Source organism: Diachasmimorpha longicaudata, chromosome 1, assembly GCF_034640455.1.
Source record: "Diachasmimorpha longicaudata isolate KC_UGA_2023 chromosome 1, iyDiaLong2, whole genome shotgun sequence".
Lineage (NCBI taxonomy): Eukaryota > Metazoa > Arthropoda > Insecta > Hymenoptera > Braconidae > Diachasmimorpha > Diachasmimorpha longicaudata.
In genome coordinates this window covers 6,208,874-6,222,890 of record NC_087225.1, presented here as the reverse complement: position 1 = coordinate 6,222,890, position 14,017 = coordinate 6,208,874, and the positions used below count along the sequence as shown (strand labels likewise).

The 14,017-nt window shown below is 38.2% G+C and overlaps 3 protein-coding genes across 7 annotated transcripts in view; 2 read left to right on the top strand and 1 right to left on the bottom strand.

Moving 5' to 3' along the window:
- Nucleotides 1-1,344: 1,344 nt before the first annotated feature.
- Nucleotides 1,345-8,651, top strand: LOC135166131 (uncharacterized protein). 4 transcript variants are annotated; one of them, XR_010298440.1, is made up of 5 exons: nt 1,666-1,800; nt 2,750-3,098; nt 3,217-6,039; nt 6,104-6,214; nt 6,314-8,651. XR_010298440.1 is itself a non-coding variant. In XM_064132271.1 (2 exons), the coding sequence occupies exons 1-2, from the start codon at nt 1,670-1,672 to the stop codon at nt 2,600-2,602; spliced, it is 840 nt and encodes a 279-aa protein (XP_063988341.1). In that variant the 5' UTR covers nt 1,345-1,669; the 3' UTR covers nt 2,603-2,743. The 4 variants fall into 4 exon arrangements, 2 of the variants coding, with proteins under 2 accessions (XP_063988341.1, XP_063994746.1); XR_010301226.1 differs by having other exon boundaries at nt 6,104-8,651; XM_064132271.1 differs by lacking the exons at nt 2,750-3,098; nt 3,217-6,039; nt 6,104-6,214; nt 6,314-8,651 and adding an exon at nt 1,894-2,743 and having other exon boundaries at nt 1,345-1,800.
- LOC135159727 (short/branched chain specific acyl-CoA dehydrogenase, mitochondrial) lies at nt 3,400-6,698 on the bottom strand. Its single transcript, XM_064119847.1, has 8 exons — nt 6,557-6,698; nt 5,910-6,024; nt 5,738-5,838; nt 5,176-5,382; nt 4,650-4,820; nt 4,114-4,422; nt 3,721-3,856; nt 3,400-3,657 (listed from the first exon to the last, which is right to left on the bottom strand). Exons 1-8 carry the CDS (start codon nt 6,584-6,586, stop codon nt 3,482-3,484), a joined length of 1,245 nt encoding a protein of 414 aa, XP_063975917.1. The 5' UTR covers nt 6,587-6,698; the 3' UTR covers nt 3,400-3,481.
- A 461-nt stretch (nt 8,652-9,112) lies between the features above and the next one.
- Nucleotides 9,113-14,017, top strand: part of Hts (hu li tai shao) — a 42,644-nt gene continuing 37,739 nt past the window's right edge. The window contains exon 1 of one of the 2 annotated variants that reach the window (XM_064130192.1): nt 9,113-9,502. The gene's annotated coding sequence lies outside the window, so the exon portion shown is untranslated. Of the gene's footprint in view, nt 9,503-10,791; nt 11,760-14,017 lie in introns of those variants that run through there. The other variant, XM_064130199.1, reaches the window with a different exon arrangement.

Here is a 14,017-nt window from a genome sequence, read left to right as displayed (position 1 = left end):
TATCACTTTCCAACGTCCCAACGTTTAATAATCAGCCCCGAAGATTGAAAAAAACATCTGACTCTAGATGCAATATCTATTGACAGGTACTTAACAAGACCTTGGAACACGTATCACATTTCTCATTGGGCAATAATTAATTCGAACACTCGTCGTCGGTTTCCCACGGATATAATTACAAATACAAAGTAGTGGATGGTAATCCTATCTTAAACATTTTTAACCGCTCGATTTCACAATTCGATTAAATGGACATTCATTGACGTTTAGTATAATGTGTTTTTTCTAATTTTAATGTCTTCACCTATAGTTATTCATCAAAAAATGATTAATAATCAATTTTGGGTGTTTAATGTTCTTCGGATTTTGAGGCCTCTTTACTTATCAAGCTATTTAGAAAAAAATTCTTAAAATGGCCCACACCTCGGACTTATTAACTACATTAGTCCAAGATATTTCAAAGTTATCTAATTATCTGTGTTAGAAACCCGTCCGATTATTGCTTTTCATTAAATGAATTAATTCCATTGTTTTTACTAATTTTGTACCCATTTATACTAAGCTTCAAATGTTTTGTTAGTTTCTCATTGATTTTCCAATAAATAATTAAAAATCCAACGTGAGTTCAGCCGACAGATTAGTAAAATTTGATATGTTTCAATAGTATCATTCCATATCAATCAAAAATCATTGGCAGTTTAATTATTTATTTGTCTAATTACTGATGAGTGAAAAATGACACACAAAGGTAACTATCAGCGATCATAGGGGAGATGTGCTGGGCGCGCGTGCCCTGCCGTACCGAATGTTACGGCTGCAAAATTAGTTCCGACGCTACCACTAGGAAATTAAGGGTTGATCTCTCGGTCATTGGCCACCCCCGTGTACTTAGCTGGAAGGGTAGAAGGGTACAATTAATTAGGAAAACTATCTTATATGTTGCAAATTACTCCTATGATCTCTGTTTTCCCACCGTAAAATTTCGATTTCGTGACGCGGTGGCGCGTGAACTACGATAGTGCACGTGTCTGTCGGTAAGGTATCACCATGGAGAACGTGGTTAACTGGGCTGGAAGGCTTTTGGCTATAGGAGAACAATGCAAAAAAAGAAAAAATTGATTTTGCAATATTCCTTGAGTCCTGGACAAATGGCAAATGGGCTGCCCCGAATGGCATGCCACGTACTTCGTAGTAATGCCTTACCAACTGGCACATTCATCATCGTAGTTCATGCGCCACCGCTACGAAATTTCGCGGTTGAAGCCACTCCAGAAGCGTCAACAACCTCCCCTTAAATCTCTTATCTAGGAGCCGAAAATAATGCGAAAAACGAAAGTATAAATTTCAGAATATTTCCAGAGCCCTGGAAAAATCACAAATTGCCTCACGAATCGGACGGCGTTGGATTTATTCCGCTATCTATATTATTTTCTGAGATATCTGCGAAAAATCGGGTGATCCTGAATGCGAGCTAATTTGCCCTAAGAGGCCCAGGAGTAGAGAAGAAAGTGAAAAATGTAGGACCTGTAGAACATTTTAAGCCCAGTACTAATCGGTACACACCTAGCACAAACGATACAATTACCTGATTTCACGAAAAGCAATCAGCTGCCGGCTACCTAGATATGAATGTCTATTTACTCTATCGCCCCCACCTAACCACAAGATCATGTCAGGAGGCGACGGGTTTCAATTCGTTACACGACGGAGAAGGCAGACAAGTCGTCAATTGGTGAATCACGTCCTGAATCAAGCCTCGAACTCTCGAGAACCCGAAATAAACACCGAGCATCTCCTTCGGTGAGTACCACCTTCACACCACCTGCATCCATTCCAAATAGCCGCAAAATACTGTCCTAACCTCAAAATAACACGTCCCCAAATTTATTCCAGTGAAGTTTTAGACGCTGAGATAACCCTAAGGAACTCCCCTTATTGTGAAATATTATGCAATGGCTTGGCAGAGTCCCTGAACCTCCTTGACGCCACTGCCATACCAGAAATTGTCTGTTACGGATTGGGTAATTTCTCGGAGAGTCGTAGTGCCAAGTATCAGCTGGCAGCTCTTTTGACAATAAAATCACGATACAGGAGTCGCGTACACCTCTATGATCCCGTTTTTTTTTCCAAAGAGATTGAAGTCTTACAGAGACTAGGACTCTTCACGATTGAGATCAATGAGGAGGGCAAGAGAAAAGTGAAAAAAGACTTGACTCTGTTTTACATGCCACACTGTTTTCAAGGCATCATAGCTAACTGCATTCACGCCAATTGGGGGAGAGGACTGACTAATTGCATTCTTATGACAAATTCATTCGGAGAAATTCGGGATGGCATTGTGACTGATGCGGGCCTCAGGGACTCGGTCGAGTTCATCAAGAGAATTTACCCCTACGTCGCTGAGTTAAAACTGGAAGCGAACTTTGATTCGGCCCCAGAAGCTTTTAACTCGACGTCTATTCATGTTTTTACAATTGAGAACCTTAACAAGGCATCGGAAGAATTTTGGGAGGAAATTGGAAATCCTCCCTTCCATCAGGAGGCTTTTGAGAGAGAGTTGAATAGACTGAGGGAAAGTCTTGGATTTGAGACGGTTCAGTAGTCCAGGAAGCAGCGAAGATTTTTGCTTTTTGTTGTATTGAAAGCTCGATATAAAGAGGAATTATTTATTGATCCGGGACGATAGAAGATAGAGGAGTTGAGAGGAGTACAAAGGTTGAGACTTACTTTTGCATTGGAACGTTTTCAGAAAATTGTCGTGATGAATTCCAATCTGACGCTGATTCGGTCTCTGCTGAGGGAGATAAGGGCGATATCAAGTGAGGGGAGGATCAAGGATAATATCGCTGTGCAATACGTGATGGAGCAGGCCAGAGCACACAGGGAGACATCAGAGACCCTGTGTAAGGCTCGCGAGGAGATGAAACACTTGGCGGAGACGTACAATTGTTATTTGTCGTCATTGAGGAATTACAAGCAGATTAGTGCAGATTATGCTGGGGCTGGAGAAAGGAGTGTAAGGGAGACAGCTGATTTAGTTGGCTTCAAGCTTCCACATGATCCCAAGTGAACTAGACCAAGTGAACTAGTTACCTATTGTGAGTCGGATTTGTAATTTTAGATGAGTTATTATTTGTATTAAAGATACGATGAGTTTCGTATGAAATTTTCATCGGTTCCTTCATTATTCTTCTCTCTCTACTGTCTTTTCTCAAGGTTCCATTAGAGTGAAACGAAAGCTGAGGATTTAGAACGAAGAAATTCATTAAAAAGCATTTCAACATAATAATTTCAATGTTCGTGCTTAAAGAGTATGCCTGTGAGATATATTGGAGATGAATATTACCAAAAGAATTAAATGATTCAACTTGATAAGGAGAATGAAAAAATTCCAATAGATTACGTAAAAAAACTTCATCTTTTATTCGTGGCAAAATGTTTGATAAAAAAAAGAAGTACAAAACTAATACCATGTTCACAATTACGAATACTCCTTCCTGAGATACTTTGCGATCGTTGACAGCTGCATGTTGCTGGTGCCCTCGTAAATTGTACCAATTTTGCAGTCTCTAAAATACTTCTCTTGAGGAAAATCTGTCGTGAATCCAACGCCACCCATAAAATCTATGCACTTGGCTGTCACTTTCAGGGCAGTCTCTGTGGAAAAGGAATAAATTATTCGCAATAATTGAAGGATTTTATTCAATTATGAGTGGGTACCTGAAGCTACAAGCTTCGCCATAGCTGCGTCTTTCGTGAATTCTTGTTTTGCCTCTACTTTTCGAGCTGCGTTGTACACCAGAAGTCTTGCTGCGTGGAGTTCAGTGGCTACCTGAGCTATTTGATGTTGCATGGACTGAAATGGTGAAAAAGTTGTTCATTTTCATTCGTGAATTCATGCTTTTGAATTTAATTGTTGAGTTTCTGCTTGACTTCTACTTTATTAAGTGTTTTCTTGGTCTAAAGTTATACCTATAGTTGTACGTAGTACAGGTATAAACGTTGGAGTTGTACGTAGTACAACTTCAACGTAGGTATAACTTTAGACCAAGTACTCCAGTGACAAAACCATTTAATAAGTTAAAAAGAGAATCTACTTATTCAGATCATCACCTGGAATGAGAAAATATCGTGTCCAAATTGTTTCCTCTCGAGAGTGTAAGGAATGGTCGCATCAAGGGCGCCCTGAGCTATCCCAATCATCTGTGCACCGATGCCTATCCTTCCCTCATTGAGAAACCCAGCTGCATATTTGTATCCCTTCCCAAACTCCCCTAGAATGGATTCTTCAGGTACCCGAACATTTTCAAAGTGCACCATGCATGTCCCCGATGCCTTGATACCGAGTTTGTCTTCAGGTTTAGCCACAGTAACTCCGGGCATATCTCTATCAACGAAGAAAGTTGTAATTCCTTTGTAACCCTACGAACAATAATTTTCATCGTTAAATTCAATATTCAATTAAATTCTCTATTACTCCGAATCATTACGGGAATCTTATGGACAAGTTTTTATCATTATCGGTTTCTCAAACGAATCAGTATACGTTCTGATAATCCGACCTCTAGTATTTCTATCCACATTAAATCGCTCGTTGGCAAGATAAGTTCAATCGCGATCGGGTATTTTTAATCGATGTGAAAAATTACCGCTGATGGGTTTGCATTGGCGAAGACGATAAAAACTCCAGCGATATCAGAATTGGAAATCCACATTTTAGATCCATTAATGATGTAGTGAGATCCATCTTTCTTGGCTTCTGTTTTGAGGGAAAATGCGTCCGAACCAGCGCCTTGCTCTGTGAGACAAAAACTCCCAGCCTGTGGATGATTTTTTGTGTTCAACTATAGGTTTTCCTTTATTGTTATTGATATGAGAAGAGAATAATGCGAAATGGCGGAATTGATCTTTTAGAATTCTAGTCAATACAGAAAGTTATAATGAAAATTTTGCTATCTGCCTTACATTTTAATATATTCGAGAATTTTTAACGAAATTCCAAAAAGGAATAGGCTTTCTTCCTGAATATTTTCCCTATATCAATTGACCCCTCCACATTTGTAGACATTTGGCTCCAAATTTTCATTTCTTTCTAGTAGTAATTACCAATGAAGTTCACATACTTCGTTATCAGACTTGAACTGCCATACATATGCCATCCAAATGAATACTTACAAATTCTTGCGCCAGTTTCGGCAAATATTTAGCCTTCTGTGCTTCAGTACCAACTTTAATGATAAGAGAATTAACTAAAGTGTTGTGAATGTCCACGAGAGCGGCTACGGCACCATCTACTTTAGCTACTTCCTCCACTGTCAAAATTGTTGTCAAGAAGTTACATCCGGCTCCGCCAAGTTCACTTGGAATCTCCAGTCCCATCAACTGGTTTAACAAAATTATCGATCAATGAAAATTGATGCAGTAACGCAATTTATCATATTTTGTAACGTGCAAAGTCCAATGGGTGCGTAACGTGCATGAGCGCACGAATAACAAGGTCGTTACGAGTGCGTAGTGACATTATTGTATTTTGTAGTTGAGATTATTCACCTGTTGTTATTATTTTGAAGGTTTCCGTTAAAGCGGTATTGGGTTCATTGTAAAATTTCGCGTACATAAATTCGATTTATGGACATTAAAAGGCCTCTAAAAGTGAGCTTTTGGATCAGGTATTTCAAAATAGATTTTCTTCTTGATTTACAGACAACTAACCATTTTTCATGGTTTTAAACTTTACCCCATTGTCGAATAGCTTCCTTAACAATCCATCGTCAATCTTCCCCTCCTTTTCCATCTTCTTGACCAGCGGTGCTATCTCTTCCCTCGCCAATTTAGCAACTGTAAACCACATTTCATAATTATTGTCCAATGGTTATCAAAAAATAAGAAACAACATTTGCAGCAATTACCAGTCTCTTTCATCATAATCTCATCATCGGTAAACTGGGTCAGAGGTCCTGGTGCGTGATTTGAGGCTATTGACGAGACGTGGAATTTCTTCTTCGGGACAATATCCCGTGGGATCTTGAAAAAGTCATGGTAGAAAAAACCATATTCATTATCTCCTAAATTAATTAAAGATACTCCAATATTTATTTTACAGATTCATCATACCACTATCGTTGTTGATTATATAGTTTGGTGTAGTTATTGATTTAACTATTTTCACAAAATTTCAATTGCCAAAGGAAAGTTCTGATATTCGACTCCACAAGTAGGCAAACATTTTATTGAAGACATAGTAACTCACGTGCTTCGTTATTTTTAACGACAAAAAAAAAATTGCTGAACTCTTTATTCTCTGTTGACTCAGGTGAAGGTCAACGAAAACCAGCCGATTAATTTGTCGCATATTAAACAAGAAGCATAATGAAACATCAAACTGCCCATAGAAACTGTTCCCTCGAGTATTATTCAATGCCGAATTATGAAGACCAAATGGTGCTCCACAAAATGAATTTCAACAGTAACAATATCCATTTCCTGTCAATATGGCAGTGCTTGAACTACATCAGAATACAATAGAAAAATTTAAATAAATCACGGAAATACTCACTTTGCCCAATACCGTTCTGATAGAATTCATGTTGGTTCCTCGGAGATTTAAAAAAATTGCAAGAAATATTGAAATACACTATTGCAAATAACTGGAGATCGAGCGCTTAAGTTTGGAAGTTGCCGGCCAGGCGACTCACTAGTGATTAATGTTCGGGACGCGCAATGGAAAGCGACTGATCAAGAAGTCACAAAACTGGTTGTTATGTAATAAGAACAAAAAGTGAGGCTGCTACATTAAAATAATAAGACCTTTTGCGGGGGGAAATCACTGGGTACCAGTGATCGCAGTGGAGAGTTGTTGAAGTGGAGCTCAACATCGTGACATGTACTTCTAGTCATTAAAATCTACAAAAATTATCACTTCTTATCGCTGTTGTTTGCGGACTCGGGTGGGATAATTTGTTTGAGACGTTCATATGCGGAATAAAGAAAAGAGAATTATCAGTGGAATGAGTAGCGACTCACATTCTTGCGAAATAAACTGATATTCTCGTTGGCTCGATAGTTCCCGGGGCAATTAGTTGATGTTTATTCATTTCGATGTTTGCTTTGGCAGACGGAACATAGAAATGCGAACGTCAGGAATTTTGAAAATGCAGGGTAAATAATTGTGGGTTAACAGGGTCAAAGGCAGCTGACTCTTCAGAGTCGGGGGTGCTCACTGGGGATTCTTTTCAAAGATAATTTGAGAATAGCGGATTAAAAATCTAACCGACAGGAATCGAGAAGTTTTATCCAACCATCATTGGCTTGACAAATTTTAAAGATATTCAAGGAACCATTTAGTGCAAATTCAAAATGATTAAGGATTTTTCATCCTCGTGCTGCTGAATTCTGGAATTTTATTGAATTTTTAGTGAAACCCGAAATGTCATGATTTTTAAGAATCTATTCAGAACTATCCCGCAAGTTGCATTTTCTTTTCCAACAGTATAGAAGATTAAATTAGTAATTGAATGTGTTATCTGCGTATGCACTCATTAAACGCTAAAAATCTTATGAACAAATACCAGGAAATTATAATATTATGCAAGGGCATATTCGTTCCGCCCATTGCTCAATATCTCACTCTTCCATGACGTCCCTGATCAATTTTACATCGTTAAACTTTGATCCGTGTCAATGAGGGTACAGTTTCCACATCTGATTGTAATATTGATTCTACCCCAATATCAAGAGCAAAGTTATCAAGGCGAGATTTCGCTCCTCGGATTAAATTACTGTTTTCCCAGAAATAACGAATATTTTCAAGTGCTAGATAATCTCTCACTATCCCCAAAAGAAGTGGTGATCGTCAATCAGATATTTACTGGCCGTTATAGTTACTAGGGGAAAAGCATAAGAGATTGGGAACAATATCTTCATAAAGGTATCCTTATAAAATAATTCCTGTGTCATTCAGATTATTTACTGAGTCACAATTTGTTTTTTTCCCATTTGCTTTTTTCAATCAACGATTTCAAGGAAATATATTTCTGGTAATGAATAATCTAATGATAAATATTTTGCTGTGCTCAATAAACGTCAAAATATCAGTGACATAGTTTTTACTATATTCACCGATTTATAACTTTCTTATCATGATTTCTGGAGTTATAAACTCACGAGAAATAAAGCCACGTTGTACTGCAGTACAACTTGCTGAAGTGAACGATAGTTGAATATTAATCAAATAATGTTTTATTTTCACAATGAGGGATCGTTATCAGGCTGTCATCATTATTTTATTTCTTCCAACTATTTATTTGCTTAACAGTTCCATTTTTTCAAAATCATATTTCGCCAATTGAGTTATTGTGAGTAGACATTCATTAAGTTTCAATTATGATCATCATGTTTAATTGCTCTATAGAGAATATCCTATGAACTCCTTCAACTATTATTAATTTTTCCTAAAGTTAATCTTTCTTAAAGAGATAAGTAAGTCTATTTACACGTTAAAATTTTTTAATTGTATAAATTGTAATTTTCATTTAACAATCTCCATCAAATGTCGTCGGAATTTCGACACCAATTGAAACGTTTCTTATGCTATAAATTTATTTTATTTTATGTCAATTTTATGTAAAAAGAAATAAATGAATGATCTCGGATGAAGAGTGTATTTACTACTGGAAACTTGTTAAAATATAATATTGCACATCAACGGTGGAAATACCCGACAATTATACCCTAACAATACAACAATGACACTATTAACCGTTAATTATTTCGAAAAATGAAATTAAACCTGAAATAATTTTCATTTTATTCGATGTGTGAAACAAAAACCACATTAGACATTTGAATTTAACCGCCATCATCGATTTCCTGCGTCATGTGAATGCCCCACCAATGGGATTCCACGAGTCCACTAAAAGTGATTTCATTGGCCCGCAGTTGACGCAGGCGCACGAAATCTTAATATTTGCATGAAAATCTTCTAATTTCCTAATGAGTTCCAAATAATATAATTTCTCCCATGAAATAACCTCAATAAACAAGTCCTCTCGTTCCAAAATCGAAAGAAATCGCCGAAAATAAAATGTAAATCTCAAAAGAACTTCTGCGCACAACAGCTGCGCAGTGTTCCGCCAAGAGACGCCGATAAATGGCCAACGTCCGATCGATTCGCATTTTTTTTATATCATTGAAACGAAAGTGAGATGATAAATATCAAGAATTATCCTGTAAAATTAATAAAATAATTATTCAAAAAAATCGTACATCAATATTTCAAGGTGGACAATCAATCAGTGAAGCTAGAAATCGGGTAAATATTTGGTAGTGTACAGTTGAGTGTCGGAATTGTTGGGGAAGGGACCCTCGGGGAGGCTGATCGCCGAACGGAAGGTACGTGTCCCGCTCTTCTGGCACCTCCAGTCGAACGGTGTTCGGTGTGCCGTGAGTGTGTGTATCTCCGGGTGCCTGTCATTAGGAAAGAAAAGCCGGTGTCTCTTGACAGGTGAGTCCAGTTATTTATTCAATAATAAAGCCAATAGGCTCCCCTAAAAATTCATCTCTCCATTTTCCTCGTTTCTTTCTTGTAAATCGAAGCAAATTGTGAGAACTGACAGGGCTCTGAGAGCGGCCGAGAGTGACGTAGGGCTAAGGGGTGTGTCACAGGCCTCAAACTGACCTTAAATCCCTCAGAAAAATGTCCGCGTCCAAGGAAGAAGCGACATTATTCTCGGGCGTTTGTCTTAGACGAATGGTTTTTCCTGCAATGGGAGGGGATGAGACGGTGGATGGAGTGGGTTTTTGTCACAGATTTCCGCCATTTGCCGCCCTGTCCAGTGACCGTTTACGGCCCTGGGGTACCTCTTGGAGGTCAGATAAACAGACTTGTTTTTTTGGGCTTGGGTTTTATCGCCTCTTTATACTTGGTAGGACACTTTCGAATATGTGGACTTTTGGGCGAAAGTGCAGTTTGCTAGTCAGGTGATGAGGCTTCGTTGAGGAGATCCAAGACTAGGGTGGATTATTCCTACTGTTGGGTTCTGGAATTATCATGGAGTTTTGAGGGATTAGGATTAACTGTTTGTTGGGAAGTGTTTTGTTTCGTGGTGAGTGGGTCGCAGGACTCTGGGGGTGGGAGGGTCTGTTAATTTTTGGGGCGATCGGGATCTGATAATTTTGGGGTGGCTGGCGGGTAATGACCCTTGCAATCCGAGGAACACCTGGGGAATTGAGGTGCACGCCTACGGAGGCACGTGTGGTGGTCACAGGTGGCATTTTGCAGGCATTGTCACTCACTTGTGTCATTAGATGGATCGTTAGGAGACTGGTGAATGGAGAATGGAATGGAAGTCAATGAGTCTGGTTACACTGGGGACACAGTCGATGCAGACATGAACTTGAATGTGCTTTTGACATTTTCTTCTAAAATTTATGATGTCAGAAACATATTGAAAATGAAGATAAATGCTAAAATCCAAGAAGTCAACTTTTTACTGTGTTGAAATGTCGAGTTGTGTCAGTCTAGAGGGAAATGTCAGCACACATGGCTCGTTATTTTGTCAGTTACGATGGAACCTCTGAACATTTCCTCATAAAACCGCTGGTCTCCAACGTGAACATAGAAATAAATATTAAATAATATTTTTTACGTTCTGCTACAAGTTCTCACATCTTCTTAGATACAGAAACATCTCGATAATTAAGGGTACAGGAACAAATATCAGATGATTGGTTCCGGAAGTTTATTCAGTCACGAAAGTCATCTTGACATTTTCTCCTAAAACATTCGTTTCGAATATAAATCCGTAAACGACAAATGTATTTTCACTATTCGGTGGGTCAGAAGAAATGTGAAAATACTTCAATAGTAGTGGCTTTCAAGAGAAAATGCTCATAAACTTTTGTTGAATATTAGTGGTCTTGACAAATTCTAAAATCACTCGGGCTTTGTTTCCAGAAAATTAACCAGACATTTTTATCCAGCGTATACTATTAATCTTCCAATTTGTTTCTCAGCACATCCAAATGAAAAAAAAAACCAACCTAACAACCCACAAACCGATCTCCATCGAACAATAAACCTCCACGATTTATCATCTCCCATATAATAACTCCCTGGTAAACCCCAAAATAAGTGTACATTTCATTGAAACCAAACGGTAGACTGCCCACGCGGGTGATTATGTCAGTGTCCGTGCATAATTCCTTCTCATAAGCGAGAAGTGGTCAGAGCTTTTATTCACCGAATGCGTGCCACGAAATTCATGAGTGATGCGTTCACAGGAAAAAAAAAACGAGAGAAAAAATACAAGGGAGTGAACCGGTGCTGGGGCACCATTGGCCCGGGCCTTGTCTCTTCTCCTTCTTTTCATTGTGTTGGAATTTTAACACAGTCAAGAGAGTTGGGGGGGAAACTTTCCCCTCTCCGAAACGTTAACATTGGACTCAGCGACTATCGAGAGTGCCAGAACGGCTTAACGATACCGTACGGGCGTGTTCTGTGGCGTCGTCCAGGCCTTTACACCGCGACCATTTTTTTTTTATTACAAGTGGATACCTATTGTTCCTTAACAAATAATTGAATGAGTTTAGTTATAATAATACAAATGATCCTTTGTGATTTCATCTCAAGTTCTCAGTGAAGATATCGGTTTGTGTCAAGTGTTTAGGTGTCTCTGGTCATTTTCAAGAAGTTCTGAGGAGCGAAAGTGATTTAAGTTTGTGGAATACTTGGAATTGTGGCCTTCAAAATTGTTAAATCGGTAAGCCAATGAAATAGTTTTATTCTCGATGCCGGAATTTAGTCGACGAATTTAATATACTGATAACAATTGTGGTATGATATGTGGAGCTTCGGCTGATTAGATGGGATTTCTATTTATTTTTCCGCTCATAGCCTTCAGATTTTATTCCAGTGTATTTATAAACTCGCGATGGGGGAGAGGAAATTAAATTTGAGGAAACGAAATTTCGGGGGGGAATACGATGGATCGTGGGGACATAGTTATTTGTTGATGAAACACGGGGAATGGGCGCATATTAAGCTAGGTGAATTGGTAATTACTGGTGATTTCTTCGAAGTGTGCACGCTCTTGGGAGTGAAGTTTTTTGATGGTTAAAAATACCTGGAGATGGTGACTCAAGGCCGAACGTCAATGGCTTTTAATTGAATTGTAAATGGAGGTAACCAGGAGAACAAACAATTGCATATTGTGGGATATTGACTGGTAGGGGAGATCACAGTGGGACGAGGCAAATGTGGGGAACAATTTTCCAATGATTCTAGTCATTGAATATCAATGGATTTTAGGTCAATTGGAGAGTGGAGAAACTTGGCTGAATACATTAGTCGATTTTTCATGCCTTTGTGAATATCTAGGATTATTTTGATGATGAGGGGTTTAGAGGTTAATGTCAGAAGATGCTATTCGTTGGAAATTCTGTCAGCTACAAGAAATGCTGTTCCACATCTTCTCCTGAAAATAACGTTATCAATATTTTGCTTCAATTTTCCACACCTGTTTGAAGATCACATTCTTTTGATGATGAGTTATTTTGGGAGATGTGGCATTTTATATTGGTTTTTTGGTGGTACAAAAAAGTGTCTGTTTAATTTTCCCTCAAAACACTCATTCTCAAGATTAATTGACAAATAACAAAGATGAATCATTCAGCTACAATTTGTTGCAGCACTTAGCAAGAAATTATCTTGATGATAAGTACTTTTCTGGAATAATATGAGAGGAGTTTTTTGTCGTTTCACTCTCGGCAACAAACGTTTCTTGACATTCTCAGAATGTTTTTTATTGATAAGCCTTTGAAAACCTGCAGTTTGCGTCACAGTCATTCTCACAATCTCGTCATTTAGAATTGAATTTGAACTCAAATCGTTTCTGAAATTGCTCATTTATTGAACATGATATCTGATACAGTTTGTCACAAATTAATGAATTAGAATATTGGTATATTTAAATAAATTCAGTCATTGTCATTGTCATTAACTACTTATTCAACTTGACATTTTAAGAGCAATGTTCTCATAGTACGTAATCCTTAGTTTATTATCCAAATGAATACAACAGTGAAAAACATGTATCACATTTCACACATGGATTGCATGCACTGTTGAAAAATTTTATCAGTTGACAATTCCCATGAAAATTGTTATCTTGAGTTCTATTATCTCCTAAGCATTATTAGGAATTAGGAAATTAATAGTAGATTCAATAGTGATCAATAATGTTTAGCTGAGTTGTCATGAATATTTCCCGATTCGTCGAAGATAACGAAATTTTTCGTTATGATTTTCTTTATAAAATGGGTAGGGACCCACCAACAAGGTTTCCACTATTTTCTCTATTCCTCTTAGACCCCAAATCATACATTGAAGACTGGCTTACGGTCCAGAACAACTGGAAACGTTTTATCTTCCTCAGACAGATTTCTCCACATCTTCCCATAAATTGCAGACATCAAGTGCAGACAGATGAAATATTCTCCAAAACCGTTGATTTAATTTTCAAGATACGACGTATTCGCTACTACCCCACTGACTTCATTGATTTCTTTGTCCCAATCTCCCCCGAATTTTCAGTATTCGTCCAATCATTAACTTCCATGTGTCGTAAAAGGGCGAGGGGAAGACAAATACAACGAATGCTCATGCTCACTAAACAGCAACAGCGCTTCGTCGACGCCTTGTTACACCGCTGTGTAGAATAATCTCTATGTTTAAACCATGACATCACCAGGACGCTAGCCAACAGGCAAAATGCGTCTACAAATGTCAGAATCATTGGGGAAAAAATTCTCTCAATTGTTTGCACTATTCATTCTCCTATCAAATTATCTCGTGACTAGTATTGCTACTCCACCCCCTCCCCCTCCTTTCCTCCCCCTTCCTACAGCTATGTATAAATATTGAACAACGATATTTTCCGCTGTTCCACTTACTTTATTTATCAACATCCCTGGAATGCCTATTTATATCCAATAATCGAAGATACGTTTAAGAATGGGT

Bases quoted from the DNA above. Each gene is read 5' to 3' on its own strand.
- LOC135166131 (XM_064132271.1), top strand. From the start codon at position 1,670: ATGTCAGGAGGCGACGGGTTTCAATTCGTTACACGACGGAGAAGGCAG. The intron at 1,801-1,893 runs GTGAGTACCACC...AATTTATTCCAG, and splicing joins AACACCGAGCATCTCCTTCG to TGAAGTTTTAGACGCTGAGA.
- LOC135159727 (XM_064119847.1), bottom strand. From the start codon at position 6,586: ATGAATTCTATCAGAACGGTATTGGGCAAA. The intron at 5,839-5,909 runs GTAATTGCTGCA...TGTGGTTTACAG, and splicing joins GATTATGATGAAAGAGACTG to TTGCTAAATTGGCGAGGGAA. The intron at 3,857-4,113 runs GTGATGATCTGA...TCACCATTTCAG, and splicing joins ACGATATTTTCTCATTCCAG to TCCATGCAACATCAAATAGC.